Here is a 16167-nt window from a genome sequence, read left to right as displayed (position 1 = left end):
ACAAGTTACGGGGATTGGCGAGTGTGTGTAGTTTGTACTTGTGCTTGTACATATGTGAAGCGAGAGTTCTGTATGACTATTATTGCAGATATTCTTTGGAATAGATGGGTAGCATACCGGTGAAATAGAAGGTTTTGTATAGAACAGCTCTGTCTCCACACTACATAGCAGAAACGGAAGTGGACTATCGCAAGCCGTAAGGGTCGGCTTGCTTGGAGACCAATCATCGTCTATGTGCTTGGACAGCGACACAATATTATGATCGCCCAAGAATCAACGGTGGAATTGAAACATGCCCAATCGCTTCTGTTGGAAGAGCAGCTTCCTCGAGAATTCCCCATAGGATCTGCTGCATGCAGGAATATCTCCACATCCCATTCTACCTCGCATAGCCAGAACTAGGGCTTTGGAGATCAGTGTTTGTCTATTAAGGTCACTTGGATTCGAGTGTATTTCTGGCGCATGGATTTATGGCTGTAAATTGTTCTTAAGAGGTTGGCTCATTATTGTTGGAGGTTGGGGGTGGAGGAATGCCATTGAGTATCTGAGCGTGGATCTACATGCTTGCAGATCCTTGCTGCGCGTCTCGCGGGGCCTCGCTCGGGAATGCTTGGTGATAGACGGTTGGCTCCCCCTTTGGAATATTGGCCTATTTTCTAATAGCATGAGGCGTATGACGTTGATGAACGTGAAAGTTGCAAAAAAGACCCGAGTATATCCATAAGGTAAACGTATATGTAATTCATCATGTATGAAACAAAATTTCAGCTAGTCGATCTATTGAATCTTTCCAAAACAAGAGCAAACTAGATAAACAGGGCTTCGGAAATACATGTGTAATGAGCCAACTTCAAAGCTTGCTAGTGGGGGCATCGCTAAACAGAGACCTGGTCCGGCTCATGGCCTCCAGGGCCTCTTTCTCGATCCGAGTGAGCAAAGCATCGCAAGTCGGGATGTCGTGAATGAGACCAATGACCTGGCCAGCAGTCCAGACCTGTGCACAAAGTTAGAAAAGACACCATCAATGGAGTATAGGGTAGGTTGAACTTACTCCGTAATCAGGGTCACCGTTCAAGAAGACCTGGCGACCACGCTTGCCGCTAACATAGGGTCCAATCTCGCTAAAGTCACCCGTCTTGCTCTCCTTCTCAATCTTCAATGCATCCTGGGTCACCTTGTTGGCGAACAGACGCGAAGTGTTCTTCCACCGACGAAGGACAAGAGCTGTGTCGGTCTCCTGTGCATTGACAATAGCCTCCTTGATCTTCTGGTGGATAGGAGCCTCAACAGTGCTCATGAACCGGGTACCCATGTTGATACCCTCGGCACCAAGAGCCAGGGCAGCAGCAAGACCCTGGCCATCGGCGAATCCACCAGAGGCAATGAAGGGCACGCCGAGCTCCTGGCGAGCACGGCTCAACAGAATGAAGTTGGTGATGTCGTGCTCACCAACGTGACCGGCACACTCGAATCCATCGATCGAAAGGAAATCCACGCCGAGCTTGACAGCGGACTTGGCGTGCCGGATGGTCGTGCACTTGTGCAGGATGATTGTGCCGGCTTTCTTCAGCTGGGCGATGACAGGACCCGGGTTGTTGCCGGCGGTCTCGACGATCTTAATGCCCTCATCGATGATCACTTGTGCGTAGGCACCGTAGTCGGGGGGAACCATAGCGGGGAGGAGGGTCAGGTTGACTCCGAAGGGGTACTTGGTCATGGTGCGACATCTCCGGATCTCTTTGCGGAGGTCTTCGGGGGTTGGTTGGGTGAGGGCAGTGAGCTATAGATAGTCAGAACATGCGGTTTATCTTGTCCTCAGACTTATAAAACATACAATTCCTAGTCCGCCTGCGTTGCTAACGGCCGAGGCCAGCTCGGCGTATCCGACCCATTGCATACCACCCTGCACCACCGGCACTGTAGATATCGTCAACAACTGAACGTGTTTGAAGTATATGATATAACACACCTCGAATACCGAGCTTCCGCGTCAAGGCTGTGTTGAAAGGCATATTGTGGGAACGATTTGGTCGGGGTATCGATATCTATCAGATCACTGGAGAAGCTCGAGTTAGTACAGACGCAACACGGCCAGGGACAGGGTACTGACATGAACTCAGTTACTTCTCAAGTATACAAAGTGAATCGAGTGTACAATATAGTCACTAAGCAAGAGAGAGTGAGCAGATAATAAACCGTCGACAGCCGCGGACTGCTGTGGGGAAGGTCCGAGATGCCGAGGTTGGCACAATTTCTGGATTAGCCGGGTCTAACGAGGTATAAATGACTGATTAGTCGTGGTTTATGCCGTTGAAAATGATCAAATATGAACACACCAGACTGCCTAGGCTCGAAGCAGAGGAGTAGACGTTCTACAAAAGAACTCACACTCTTACATCTTACACTCTTGCCTTGTTTACAAGCCTGACCCCTGGACCATTGCATGTGATAGGAACTCGTGACCTCTTCACAAGAGTAGTACAGTGCACATGTATAAGTTATCTTGTATAACGTTAAGAGGCCTCGAGCATTAAGGTGTCTGGGATGTCCATGTAGTTCCTGGATCTATATATGCATATAGATTGACCTGGACCTGAACCGAATAGCATCCATAGCTGCTTGGCCGTATGCTAAGCAATTGCAGTTTCTCTTCTAAAGGATGCCCCAGTAAGAAATCCACGTATGAACTGTCAAGACTTGGCTAATGTTCTACAATGTGATCGTGATTACAGTATGTGACCCTGATATGAAACCCCTTCTGCTCATAGAAAGAGGAGAACGGGCGATTAACGACGGGAGTCCTTCTGAGAGCCTCAAGATCCCTCGGCGATCACGACAGAAAGCCGCAATCAGTGAGGGAAAGCTAAACACGACGACATCATCCCAGAGAGGTAGACGACGAGAGCCGAGACTCTTGGAGAAGAAAGAAAAGAAACAGCGGAAACGCGAGAGAAAGTGGGAAAACAGGCGAGGGTCACGTGGCATGGTAGGTGTGGGGAAGAACAATCTTCCGGCTGGTAATAGACGGCCGGTTATTGGCCGAGTGAAGTCCCGGGAGCTAGTCCCGTGACTTGCACTCCGTACCCGAGGTCGTCCGCGATTCCGAACGTTCGCGAGGCACTTGGGATTTCTTGTTCTGATCAACGAGAGCATATTCAACTCCATACGCTTCACCATGTTCTCTCAGAAGGTTGCCCAGCAGTCGCTGCGACGGCGTATGTTTCTTTCCCCCAATGTCGCCCTTGTCGAATTTGCGATCTGACTTATCCCGTCTTCTCAGTTGCCGTCCAGCAACCGTACGCTATGCGGTCCTCCTTGATGCGCGCCTCTCCCGCCGCTGTCGCTCTCGGCCAGAACATCCAGACAAGGTCAGTCACCCAGCATTATCTCGGCGAATTGATTCTCGCCCATCCCCGGATCTAAACCCCACGGAATCCTACGTCATCTGCAAAAACCTAAGTCGAGAACTAACCCGAGCTATAGACAAGTCACCTCCTCTCCCAACACTGAGGACCCAACCCAGATCCTCGTTAAGCAGCGTCTCCGCCGCCCTATCGCTCCCCACCTTACCATCTACAAGCCCCAAATTGGCTGGATTGGCTCCTCTCTGCACCGTATCACTGGTGTCGCCCTCTCCGGCACCCTCTACCTCTGGGCCACCGCTTATCTCGTCTCCCCCGCTCTCGGATGGCATCTCGAGTCGGCCACCATGGCTGCTTCCATGGGTGCCATGCCCGTCCTTGCCAAGGTCCTCCTCAAGAGCACCCTCGCCCTCCCCTTCACCTACCACTGCATGAACGGTCTCCGCCATTTGATGTGGGATCTTGGCCGTGGTCTTAGCAACCCCGTTATTATCAAGACTGGCTGGACTGTCGTTGGCCTCAGCATTGCCAGCGCTGTTGGTCTTGCTTTGCTTTAAATGTTTCCGTACCTCATACCTCCGAGTTTCCTTATGTGTTATTAAAGTGATTTCTTTGCCAAATATACACGAATCAGGTCGATTGGCGCAAGCTCAAAGGCACGGGTTCTTTCTTTTTTGTTCATCTTATCTGATTCCTGCTAGGAATTGTCTGGCTCGGAAATGGACGACTGGCTTTATGGATTCAATCTATAGGTCGTGAAGCTTTCACTGAACTCTTTTTTTATTAAGGCTTCTCTGTTTATATCAAAATTTGATTTTCTGGTGAATGTCCTTAAAATGCAGCTTTGTCCCCATTGGTGTAGCTCAATGCATCGTTAAGCTATGTGACCAGAGGACTTTTCGAAAGGAGAGCACCTTGGGATATTAACTGTCAAATAAAACAAAAACTTGCTCCTTGCTCCTTTGAAACTTCTGTGCCATTCGATCACGTCGCAGGTGTCGTCAACATTGTTGTACCATGCCATTTTCTGTCCCAGGTAGTATTCCAGCGACGATACTCATAAGATTCTCCCAGTCGCTCCTCAATGCATGATTTCATCATGAAGCCCGAAGTTGAAATGCCCTGGTATGATCTATTGAATCAATTAGCATGTTTCCGGCAGACAGTTGTTGGTAGACTCAAGAATATATATATTCGGGCCCATTGGCCTCAAAAGAAAGACTGACCTATTAAACCTGGTTCCCCTCAACGCCAAACAAATAGAAACCCGTAAACTACCATTCAAGCAGGACTTGGAGGTGGGTTGGGAGGGAAAGGTCGGGGCGAAGGAGGATCTTGCACCGAGTGATTACTGGCCGGGATGCCTCCGGCAATGGTGTAGAAGATGTGGGACAACGATGAAGTGGCCAACGAGTCAGAGACAGAGAAGGAGTTGCACGCCATTTTGGTATTCGCGAGGTCTCTCAAAGGGAAGGTGGTTATAGTTGAGGTTGATAGAACAGACAACGCACTTGTCCACCAAGTAGACAACGGTATCCAACAAAGACAGACAAAGAACACAGATGAAAATCTCCTTGAGCCTGAGAAGAAAAAGAATGTCATTAGGACAGGCCAGTCTTGTCTATTTATGTCCATGAGAGTTCAAGCCGTTGAGATACATCGCGCCATCCACTCACGCCATCCAGACAAGTTGTACACCGCCATCCTGTCGAGCATCCCAATCAAGGATCATGAAAGTCTCGATTGGAAGACTATTCCCGCCGCTCTACCCGTGGACATCTAGCTCTTCCAACCGTGAAGATCTAGCAATATCTCGGTTGGGTCTGCAAGGGCCCGCTGGGAGACTTGATGTATAAACCGTTAGCCAGTACTAGTGCTGTCACATCCGCTGCCGTGGCCACCGCTTGTTTATTCCCCGGAAGCAAGCATTGATCGGGAAATAAGTGATCCACTTGGAGGAAATAGCTTTGATTTCAGTGGGAAATGGCTGAGACGGCCGTAGGGGAAGGCTGTAGATCCTTTCCTGGACCACTCTCCTTGGAGGTAGAGGACAGGGGAGTTTCACCAGCGGTCCGAGCCTTCGGTTTCTTGCAGCGATCATCTTGAAGAAGTGTGTTTCAGTGGGTTTGTTCTAGATGCCTTGCTGTCTGTCGATTTGCCGCTACTTATCCGTGGACTAATTGGGTTGGGTTGAACAATCAAGCTGTGGCCGCTATTTTTGGGGACTATATGGACTCAAAAGCTGCCAAAATCCTCAATTACTCTGTGTCTCTGTGACATGTACTCTTACCTTGACATTTTACGAAGACGTTGAAAGTAATTGCCACATGCCCTAGCCTTGTTAACTATTCACTGAAAGCTTCCACAATGACCATTGTGAATTGCCAACTGGCTCGGCCCTGAAAATAATGGGGATGCAGGCCGTCGAAGCTTCCAACGGCTCCAAGAGGAAATAAGAGAACAAGGAAGCCTACTGATGGAGCACAAACCCGCAAATAATACTGAAACCCAACACACGTGGATCACTTTTTCTTTCTTACAGCAAGTCTCTTGCCTATTCCAGGGGAAAAGCTCAGCGTACGATGCAGCAGACCCGTTTTCTGCAGTCGACATAGGCAAGGGTCGTTCGAGCCAACCATTTGCGCCTCCCCGGCCCTTTCCACTGCCAACATCCGCGGAATCGTTAAGCAGACTCAAAACGCTGTCCGTGCTCCACTGGGGCCAACGCTGTCACACCTCAACTCATAGCTCTGTCGAGCTATGACCTCTGCATCCGGCAGGTCGCGCGTAACGGCTGTGTACCGAGAACGCCGCCGAATCTTCTCTTGGGCCGCTTTCAACCGTCTGGAACCCTTCTTCATCCTTCTTGGCTTTTCTTGAAGAGATTTCACGGTTGCTCTGCAGCGGCTAGAGACCTGTGTCCCTTGTGGTCGGGCCGCGCTTAGGGTCTGTTGCGCCACCTCTTGTATCGCCGTTCGTCCAGTCAGACAGCGGGTTGATGTTACCTGTCTGGATTTTCTAGCCTATCGCTTGCGAGGCGAGAGAGCACAAATATGCCATTGGTCGATGGTACGGCAATGCTATCCAGAGAAGGATGTTGCTGGATCAAGTGGTGGGGTGATCTGCGAGACCGAGCTGGATGTTCTACACTCGAAGTCGAGCCTTGAGCGCCACTTCAATGGAAGCATACATGAAAAGAATGTTGGTTATCACTTCAAGATGGTCCAAACACTGGATCAATGCATGGTTTGTATCATAGCTAGAACTTTTGCAGGGTCAACGGAAACCCAGATATGTTGGCTCTAGGCTCTCAAACAGCGGTCTGATGTATATCAAAGAAACTATCGATTCCACAGTCAGACCGCCACAAGGACCCATCATTGATGGTGTGGGAGCTGCTAATTAATGTGAGTCATATACCCTTTCGATCGTACATGCATGGAAGCATTGCAGTTGGAAGTTTGTTCGACTCCACCTCCAATCACCAAAGCACTGCTGGTCTGTGGTAGGCTGCCACAATGGAGCTTGTGTTAGCTGCTTCAGATCCGACGCACCGCAAGCGAAGCATTCGAGCCAAAAGATATCACGCAGCAGCGGTGAAGCTCCCGGTTGCTCCCGGCTTCCAAGGTACCTTAATTGCAGGTCAAACCGCCGAAATGGAAATTCAAGAATCTAAAGAAATGAACCAACGGATATCCTCAGAACCCTTACGGGTAACATGAGAAACAGAAGAAAAAGAAAGTGAATGAGTGAACAATGGATAAGTTATAGAGTGTGTGGTTGGCAGAATCACACCGCCAAGGCCGAATTCTTTGCTTTTCGCTGAATCACCTCCGGCTTGGACTCGCAGACCAACCGACCGAATGGCTTTGTACTTCACCTCCCGAGCGGCCAGGACCGCCTGCGCTGCATCCAAATCCGTCGCTCGCCCCATTGCGACGGTCATCCCATCCCGCACCTACTCAAACTCTGCGGAGGAGGCTCAACACAGGCCCCGATGGTCCTACACCCCGGAGCAGGCCAAGGCGCCTTTCAGTTTACACCTTAACTCCAAGCGCCCTGTCTACCACGTCAACACAGACCCGGAGCTGTTGGACCGGTTCTATATCCGATTGCTGGGCAATGGTGGTGACAAGGTCCTCTCCGATGAGACCAAGTGGTTGGCAGTGACACATAAGAGTTTCGACCAAGGGCGCCGGGGCTTCAACGATCGATTGGCATTCCTCGGAAAGCGCATTGTGCACTTGCAAGCATCGCTGGCTCTGGCGCAGAATGTCGCAGTGCCGGCACCAGGCGCGGCACCTACGGAGCCTGTCAACAAGACGGACGAGTTTGGTCGCGTGCCGTTCTCCCACCCGGCTCTCGAAGGACTGGGCAACCTCTCCTCCGATAACAAGAAGGTCCTTACTGATCGGTCGAAGCTTGCTGAACTTGGACACAAGTACGATTTGCCCAAGGTTCTCAGATGGAGCCCAAGACAGGTATGTCTCGATCCAGTCTTGTATCTTCTTCATTAGCTAACCGATGTATCTACTACAGCCCGAGGATCTCCACAGATCTGGCTATGATCTCGTGCTCGCGCATACTCTGTATGCTATTATCGGTGCTGTTTCGTTGGAAAAGGGAGCTGTCGTTGCGACCAAATTGGCTCGGGAGCGGATACTTGAACCCCTGGGCCTCAAGTCGGTTTAAGGGTCTGAGCCTTTGGGGGCATTGGTGTCTCTCGGAGCATTTTCAGGGCGTTATCTTGTTTGATATTTCCATCTGTGACAGGGGAACTTGAGGCGTGTGCCCTCTGATTTGGGAACCTCTACACGATTGTACATGTACTTTTAACAAACTTGTTTTTTATATTCTCCATTTCGTTCTCACTTATTTTATTATGCAGCCCAATACCACAGTGTAAAATTTAAAAGCATTTCAATGACCAGTAAGTTAGTCTAAAGTTATATGATATCTATGAATGTACGGTCCCTCTGACACCGCCCGAGTAACAGTGAAGAATACTCGGCCAGTTCTTATGGGACCCTCGTAAGATGCATAGTCTCCGCGCCTCTATATCGCAAGTGTAGCAATAAAGCACTACAGCTGTCTGACAGAATGCCAGATTAACTGTAGAAAATCACAAGGACTTTATGCTGCCTCGCACTGTCTGTTGGGAGCGTTGGAGAAAAAGAAAAAGAAGAAACGAAGAAACGCGCGAAGAGATTTTTATGGTGAAATATATACGCTAGTCCGCATTAGGGTTGGCGTCCATCTCCGTTGACCATGCGGGCATCGCCAACAATCATCCGTGATCTGCTTCAGTTGCTCTTCCTCCATCTGCTGCTTTTTCCCTTGCTCTAACAACTGTTACAACAATGCTGCAGTAGGCGCACAAGCTGGTTTTGTTTCCTTTTCGCCTCCTACTCGAAAGACCAGATCACCAACATCGCTCCTCCGTCACCTCTTTAACCCCATTGACACGTCATGGCGTCCGCACTCTTCTTCCTCGACCTAAAGGGCAAGGTAGGCTATGCAGCACTCTGCAAACCATGGCGACGCGACTTGCAGCTCCGACACTCGCCAATGCGTCGATGGACATGCCCCCGCTGACGATTTTATAGACCCTTCTGGCCCGCAACTATCGCGGGGACATTCCCATGTCCGCAGTTGAGAAATTCCCTATTCTCCTTAGTGATGCCGAAGAAGAATCCTCCGCAGTGCCTCCCTGCTTCTCCCACGAGGGCATTAACGTGCGTCCCCCGCTTGCTACAGCTTGAAACCACCCGCTCCTGAGTCCCTCCTTTTGTGCGCTCCCACCCACTGACACAGGGGCGATACTGTTTAGTACCTTTATATCCGCCACAGCAACCTCTACATCCTCGCATTGACGAAAAGAAATACAAATGCCACCGAAATCCTACTGTTCCTACACAAGCTGGTGGAGGTCTTCACCGAATATTTCAAGGTGCTAGAGGAGGAGAGTATCCGGGATAACTTCGTCGTCATCTACGAATTGCTGGATGAGATGATGGACTTTGGATACCCGCAGACAACAGAGAGCAAGATTCTACAAGAGTGAGCAATTGCTGTAATGCCGGAGGTGTGGTAATTCGACCCAACTGACACTCTCAATCCAGATACATCACCCAAGAATCACACAAGCTGGATGTCCAAGCACGGCCACCCATTGCCGTCACAAATGCCGTCTCATGGCGAAGCGAGGGTATTCGTTACCGCAAGAACGAGGTCTTCCTGGATGTCGTTGAGTCCCTTAATCTCCTCGTCTCAGCGAACGGAAATGTCCTGCGATCTGAGATTCTGGGCGCCGTCAAGATGAAGTGCTACCTGAGTGGTATGCCAGAGCTGCGGCTGGGATTGAACGATAAGGTTATGTTCGAGACCACGGGTCGTGCCACGCGAGGCAAATCGGTCGAAATGGAAGACGTCAAGTTCCACCAGTGTGTCCGACTCTCGCGCTTCGAGAACGACAGAACGATCAGCTTCATTCCCCCAGATGGTGAATTCGAGCTCATGAGCTACCGACTGAACACACAAGTGAAGCCCCTGATCTGGGTGGAGTGCGTGGTTGAATCACACTCGGGATCCCGTATCGAATATATGCTCAAGGTAAGATCATCAGCCAGCCACGCAGACCGAATCCCTCTAATACATCTATTCAATAGGCCAAGGCGCAATTCAAACGTCGCAGCACAGCCAACAACGTCGAAATCCTCGTCCCCGTCCCCGAAGACGCAGATTCCCCCCGTTTCCGTACCAATATCGGAACAGTGCACTACGCCCCCGAGAAGTCAGCCATCATCTGGAAGATCAAGCAGTTCGGCGGTGGCAAGGAGTTCCTCATGCGCGCCGAGCTGGGCCTGCCCTCAGTCAAGGGCGACGACGAGCAGGGCGGTGGTATGACCGGTGGCTTCGGAGGAAGCATGGGCGGAGCCGGCGGCATGGGCAAAGCAAAGCGGCCCATCAATGTCAAGTTCGAAATCCCCTATTTCACAACCAGTGGTATCCAAGTACGGTATCTGAAGATCACCGAGCCGAAGGTATGTCCATCCCACATCCCACATCCCGTGTCTTTCCCACTACAATTACAACAATCCATTGAGAGCTATCAACTAACCAAATCCATCCACTTATAGCTGCAATACCCCTCTCTCCCCTGGGTGCGATACATCACACAGTCAGGCGATATTGCCATGCGCATGCCAGACGTCCAATGAATCAAAAATTGACCTTGCTTTGCGCCTAGGGTGTTTGATTTTGTACAGCCTCCTCCCCCTTATTTTCCATTTCCCTTTCCAGTCGTTTTTATCTCTTGCTCCTTTCCCTAACCCCCCAATTCATGCTTCATGCTTCTCCGTTGAGGCCGGCCGGTCCGATAGATAATCAAAACCCCCATGTTGTTACCCTTTCCACACCTTTTTGTCCGCCTTATGCATCGGATGCGAGGAAATATAGATCGTTGACGGAGGATTATGTTTTTGCTTTCCTTTGGCGTAACCGTGGAGAGTCTAGATTGGTGCGGTGTAATTGCAATTGTACTTGTAGCACCTCGATATGTTTCGGGTATAGTCTAGTTCAAGTACTAGGCTTAATCTGGCTGCTTATTTGGATATCTGAGTTAATTCAGTCCCAATATTCCTATTGAACTCAAACATGCAAGCCACACATAAAGGTTTTCTTTGCGTTACCAGTGAGTACACATCACCATATTGAAACATCTGCCCGAGAAGAATATATACTATAAAACCCCCCGAGGAAGAGGAAGAGAATGAGACCACAAGAACAGACAATGCACAAACAGGGTATCTCAATTCTCGAAGAAAAAGGAAGTGAAAAGAAGAGTCAAAAAAGAAAGTCATATCAAAACTGCATTCATCTCCGAAACGCCATCATTGAGCGCCCGCATAAATTTTGTGTCATAAACAAGAAATCGTGAAAGATCGAGAACAACATATACCTGACATGTACAACCATACAAAACCAAGCTGAATTCCACACATCAATCCCCATATCACGGGGCATATCCATTGGCCGCGTTATCCTCTGTATCCGGCGGAGGAAGCGGGAAGCCATCCCCACGGCCGCCAGCTGCTGCCTTTGAGAAACCCTCACGGGCAAGCATGGTGTTGAGAACGGCGCAGTTGTAGGAAGCCTCGCCGGGCGGAACGACAAGGAAGATATAAGTGTTATCAGTGAAGCGGCCGAGGAAGATATTGAACTGGGGAGTTTTGGTGTGCATGACAACGAAGCCAGCCGAGGCCGGGGTGGTGAGGGTGTTGCGAGCGGCGCAGTGTTTGAAGGCCTTCATGATATTTGATAGACGCTCATGGCGATCGTAGATGGGATTGAGTTCGCCAACTTCGGATGTTACAGATGTCACGGTTAGGAAGGTCGAGCGTTCGAAGAGGATGACTTCTTCGGCATGGATTTTCTTTGCGAATGCTGTGAGGAAGCGCTCGATCACGACTAGGTTCGGGATGAGTTTGTGCACGATCCCTGCCCAGGCTTTATACAGCGATTGGTCCCAGATGCTGCTGGCGAAGGTGTCGACGCGGAAGTTGTCGGAGCGGCTGCGGATTAGGGCTGAGCGTTCTTCGTAGATGCGTTGGCGGTGCTCGGCTTGGATTAGATCCATTTTGTGCACGAGGCAGAAGACGTAGGCGTTTGGGCTGAACTCGCGGAGGGCTTCGATTATTGCGTGGTATGTGTCTAGGTCACGGTCGACTTCTCGTGATTCAATGTCGAACACGTAGATGAGCACTGCAACGTCGGAGAAGATGTTCCCGCGTTGGGAGGCCAGGTAGGTTTCCATGAACGCATCTTGCCTGCAAAGCCGCTCGTATCAGTGGGAATGTTTCTGTAGGAATATTCGGAATTGATGTGCGACAACTCACCCTCCGCAATCCCACAGGTTCAATGTCAGGTTGCCCATGAACTTGACATGGCTGTGCTCTACATCGATCGTGGCGCCCAGACGCCGGACATCTTTGGCGACGTAGTTGCTGAATATGATTGAACGCATGGATGACTTCCCCGATCCACTCTTGCCCATCAAGAGCACCTTTCTCTTCTTCTTCCGAGCATCCATCATGGCAATCTTGGGGTGTCGAGCTCCGATGCCCCGCTCTTGCGGGGACGGCGCGGATCAATTTGGAGACAGCTTCGACCGGCTCAAGGCAGTAGTGAGACTGTTATAGAATCTCGTTATTCGTTCTTGAGCATTGCTCTGGAGATCGAAGAAAGAGTAGTTAAGAGAGAAGGTGACAAGCTCCAACCGTGAGATGCGGAGGCGCGGACTAATGCTAGGCCGTGTCACGTGAAGGGAGGTTGGGGTCGAGTAGGCAGCTAAGTAGATGCTGTACTTATATACACTGAGTACAGGAGAAAAATGTAAGTTTGTAGATAGAAGGTAGACTAATCTTTATGCTGTTTCCAAGGTTGGATCTACTCCGGACGGACTCAAAAATGATCTTCATATCCTGATTCTCAGGTGATTTTCAGGTGGAGTAGGATTTTATCCTGGGATGACGACATCTCGAGTAAATAAATAGGGAATCCCAGGTCATCAAGAATTCATTTCGGTACAATTAACATGAAAAAGGGTATTAGAAGACAGTGCCGTCAGATCGTATCATGATAGGAGGCTCCTTGGTGTTAGGTCTCGAAACTTCTGCAATCTCGCGACCTCCCTAGAAAGTTGTTAGAACAAGAAATGAAAGGTATAGCTCCAGGCATGCTTACCTTCCAAGTGCCAGCCTCAAGCATTTGTGCTAGTGATAATTGCTCCTCCCCCCTGAGACCTAGTTGGGAGTTAACCTCATCCAGGAGGTCGTCGAGGAAGCCGACAGTAACGGCTCGCCATTCAACGATCACGTCGTCGTCGGCGGAGAAGAGCGGTGCAACTTCCACATTCGGTTGGCCCTTAATCTGGGCGTTCTCTTTATATGCATTGATTCCACGCTGCATATCGTCGGGCTTCAGGCTCAAGAGGCCTAGGTCGACAAGTAGACCTCCGTTTCGGTATTCGGGAAGACCCGTGAGAAGATCGCTGCCGGCGAAATGAATGTGCATCAATTTAGACATGGGGACCATAATCGAGTAGCATAGCCACTGCGTGAGCTTGTGGAATGGGACGATACTCTCCCACTGCTGTGCCGGGGGAGAGTTGGGGAGATCGGAGCATTTCCAGGCATCTCCGATGGGTACGCCGTCAATTTGTGTTCGTGAAGGTGGCCAGATAGGAGCGAATCCGTCCATTAAGACAGACCAAAGAGTTGTGATTGGTACAATGGGCACGGAAGAAGCGAGAGTTGACGGGTGGCCAAGCAGGTAATCTAGAGAATGAAATTAGCAGCTATCCAAACACAATTTGGAAGTTGGATATTGGATTCTTCGTACCCAGCATATTTCCTGGTCTGGCATCCACGCCGAAAAAGTCCTGGTTGTTCAGTGCCTCTGAAAGTCGAACCAACAGCCCCGTGCGACCTTCAATCCCAGCCAGAGGATTCTGTTCAGAATGTTGCATGCCCTTGGCAAGCACCTCGACCGTAATCTTCTTCAATCCTGCACCGTCCACTTGGCAAGGCTCCGTCGGGTCGCTACTGAAAAGACCAGACTTGAACATCTCCAGACTGGCAACTGCCAGACCTTCACTGCGCGAAAAGACTTTTCCGGACTCTTTCGATCGGTAAGACCATTTATTTCCAGCACCAGCATCCAACAACACAGACACCACAAACAAGTCAATCAAACGGCGCGTGCGCTCTTGGGCATCAATCCGACTGGGCCATGATTGAAGAAGCTGATTCACACGCGGTCTACCCCCCACGTCGAAATGCTGCCAGCGTCCATGCGGCGGAATGCTCTCATAGTCTGGCGCATAATCTCTCTGGATGGGCACGTTAGCGCATCCCGGGTCACATGATCGTTCACTATTTTACCTTGATGATGGACACGACGTAGGACGCGGTAGCTTCGAATTTACTCAGGTCGACGTCGAAATGGTTCAGTTCGTTGTTCTTGGCTTTGTTCAGGATGATCGTTGAACGTTCACGGACTGCATGGATGCTCCGTAGATATGCGGCGGGGTCCAATGCTGGGTCTGGAGGTCTGGCAATGGGCAATTCTGGAATGGAGGCTGGCGGGCCACTGCCCTTGTATCCTGGTGACCTCAAGGAGGTATTTGACGTGCGAGCGCTGTTAACCGACACAAATGATTCATTCTCGTCCCTCTCGGAATTCTTCGAGTCTTTCCGCTTAAAGATCCCCATGGTGGAGGTTACACCGTGAGAATTAAGGCCGAAGTTGACCAGTGGAGAAAGGAAGAAGAAAGTAGAGAGTAAGTACGGAGTACGGAGTACGGGACAGGGGGATGTTGTTCCAATGTTTTTGTTATCCCTTAATAATGGTATTTTTCTCTAATGAATTTTTAGGCGGGGACAATTCAAGGTGGATTAGGTGTAAATAATTTAATGAATTAGGGGCTGGATCGAGCTCCTAGGCAAAAAAGGCAAAAGTTTCGGAGGTACCGGGTACCGCCCATAACAGGGAAATTAGTATGCAGAGAGGGGTATTGGGTACGGCTTAAAGACCCGACGTCCTCCACGCAAACTCGACCGATTGCCGAAATAGGGAAAAATCGCTTGCCCCGCCAGGAGAGAACCAGTCGGAATACGAGTAAGCGGACCACACAGTGCACAAGGAAGATGTGTAAATTATAGATCGCTATATCAGACCATCCCCTATTGGGGCAGTCTGGACCAGAATATCAAAATGGAGAAAACCAGCACGGACTGGCGTACCGTTCCACTGCCCTGTGCGGTGCCTAACCCACTTTGGAGCTGTATAAGATTCATGAATGGCCAGCTGTCCGCGCATCGCGTCAAATAGATCCTATGTGAATCTGTGGTACTCTCTAACAAGCGCAATTCGGCCTCGCGTTAGATCAAACTCAGCGAGGATCCGTTCTTTTAGTGTTCGGTCTTTGGGTTTTAGAACGTAAATACATATACGTGTTACCCCTGGGAAAAGTTAACTAAGTTAACTGGAATTTCACATGCAGTAAAATCCCCGACGAGGATCGGAGAATTCTAGGATGTATTCCTTGATCAGCGCTAGGCCTATCAGCTTGTGCATGAACAGGGGGACTTAGCATGGTTCTGGATATTGCGTACCACTCGGCTATTGACATGTTCTTATAAACTCAAGTCCAAGCCCAATCCTTATTCGCGGGATTCCACAGACACAAGACTATGACGTCCCAAATCCTTCGCACGTATGCTCCTTAGGGGTTTTTATCTCCGCCCTTTATACAACACCGGGACTAACGCGGGAAGCACGGGCCTGGCCACTCCATTGGGTCTGTTTCACGTTGACTCCGTAAACGCTCGGGGATTAAAATTACAAGTTGCTTCTGGCTCTCGGGTCTGTCAGGGCAAGAATCGGCAACACCGCAATGGTCCACTGATTCAATCCTTACGATTCGCTACCGCGCGGTTCATCTACCCGAGGAACTCCGCTGTTATTGTGAAAAGCGGAGTCCTGGCTTTTCTTTTCCCGCGTATGCTGGGAAGTTTGTTGTTAGATTCGGAGATATGGCTCCGGTCGTGTGCTTCTGAACGTCTCCTGCTGTGGTAGTTGAGCCATTCTGTATCACACCAGGGGTATATTACATTAGCCCTAAGGATGTGCACCTAGATAGAATGGGAGAATGGGAACATTGCGTAGTGATGATACCTTATGGGTACTTGTAAATGGACATTCTGCACTGGTGCCTTTTTGCCCAGCCACAGACCCATCTGCT

At 50.0% G+C, this 16167-nt stretch overlaps 8 protein-coding genes across 8 annotated transcripts; 5 read left to right on the top strand and 3 right to left on the bottom strand.

Moving 5' to 3' along the window:
• Nucleotides 1-850: 850 nt before the first annotated feature.
• Nucleotides 851-2012, bottom strand: PENARI_c002G02071 (NAD(P)H-dependent flavin oxidoreductase; the record flags this gene model as incomplete). The annotated part of the gene is made up of 4 exons (XM_022627279.1): nt 851-994; nt 1052-1780; nt 1835-1917; nt 1970-2012. The coding sequence occupies 4 exons, from the start codon at nt 2010-2012 to the stop codon at nt 851-853; spliced, it is 999 nt and encodes a 332-aa protein (XP_022492876.1).
• Nucleotides 2013-3175: 1163 nt separating this feature from the next.
• Nucleotides 3176-3919, top strand: PENARI_c002G00403 (uncharacterized protein; the record flags this gene model as incomplete). Its single annotated transcript, XM_022627161.1, has 3 exons — nt 3176-3215; nt 3281-3368; nt 3484-3919. The coding sequence occupies 3 exons, from the start codon at nt 3176-3178 to the stop codon at nt 3917-3919; spliced, it is 564 nt and encodes a 187-aa protein (XP_022492701.1).
• An 827-nt stretch (nt 3920-4746) lies between these two features.
• PENARI_c002G00304 (uncharacterized protein) lies at nt 4747-5145 on the top strand (the record flags this gene model as incomplete). Its single annotated transcript, XM_022627152.1, has 1 exon — nt 4747-5145. The coding sequence occupies one exon, from the start codon at nt 4747-4749 to the stop codon at nt 5143-5145; it is 399 nt and encodes a 132-aa protein (XP_022492170.1).
• A 1735-nt stretch (nt 5146-6880) lies between these two features.
• PENARI_c002G11032 (uncharacterized protein) lies at nt 6881-7133 on the top strand (the record flags this gene model as incomplete). The annotated part of the gene is made up of 2 exons (XM_022627897.1): nt 6881-7075; nt 7128-7133. 2 exons carry the CDS (start codon nt 6881-6883, stop codon nt 7131-7133), a joined length of 201 nt encoding a protein of 66 aa, XP_022492595.1.
• Nucleotides 7134-7225: 92 nt separating this feature from the next.
• PENARI_c002G03866 (mitochondrial 54S ribosomal protein mL57) lies at nt 7226-8054 on the top strand (the record flags this gene model as incomplete). Its single annotated transcript, XM_022627401.1, has 2 exons — nt 7226-7843; nt 7902-8054. The coding sequence occupies 2 exons, from the start codon at nt 7226-7228 to the stop codon at nt 8052-8054; spliced, it is 771 nt and encodes a 256-aa protein (XP_022492523.1).
• A 777-nt stretch (nt 8055-8831) lies between these two features.
• Nucleotides 8832-10582, top strand: PENARI_c002G01849 (AP-1 complex subunit mu; the record flags this gene model as incomplete). The annotated part of the gene is made up of 6 exons (XM_022627261.1): nt 8832-8870; nt 8969-9097; nt 9193-9422; nt 9485-9974; nt 10031-10405; nt 10502-10582. 6 exons carry the CDS (start codon nt 8832-8834, stop codon nt 10580-10582), a joined length of 1344 nt encoding a protein of 447 aa, XP_022492796.1.
• A 794-nt stretch (nt 10583-11376) lies between these two features.
• Nucleotides 11377-12453, bottom strand: PENARI_c002G08762 (Rag GTPase GTR1; the record flags this gene model as incomplete). The annotated part of the gene is made up of 2 exons (XM_022627746.1): nt 11377-12190; nt 12260-12453. The coding sequence occupies 2 exons, from the start codon at nt 12451-12453 to the stop codon at nt 11377-11379; spliced, it is 1008 nt and encodes a 335-aa protein (XP_022492424.1).
• Nucleotides 12454-12970: 517 nt separating this feature from the next.
• PENARI_c002G00682 (URC4/urg3 family protein) lies at nt 12971-14635 on the bottom strand (the record flags this gene model as incomplete). The annotated part of the gene is made up of 4 exons (XM_022627185.1): nt 12971-13054; nt 13107-13699; nt 13764-14253; nt 14306-14635. 4 exons carry the CDS (start codon nt 14633-14635, stop codon nt 12971-12973), a joined length of 1497 nt encoding a protein of 498 aa, XP_022492425.1.
• Nucleotides 14636-16167: the final 1532 nt, after the last annotated feature.

Source organism: Penicillium arizonense (genome assembly GCF_001773325.1).
Source record: "Penicillium arizonense strain CBS 141311 chromosome Unknown PENARI_contig002, whole genome shotgun sequence".
Classification (NCBI taxonomy): Eukaryota; Fungi; Ascomycota; class Eurotiomycetes; order Eurotiales; family Aspergillaceae; genus Penicillium; species Penicillium arizonense.
This window is presented reverse-complemented; position numbering and strand designations above follow the sequence as displayed.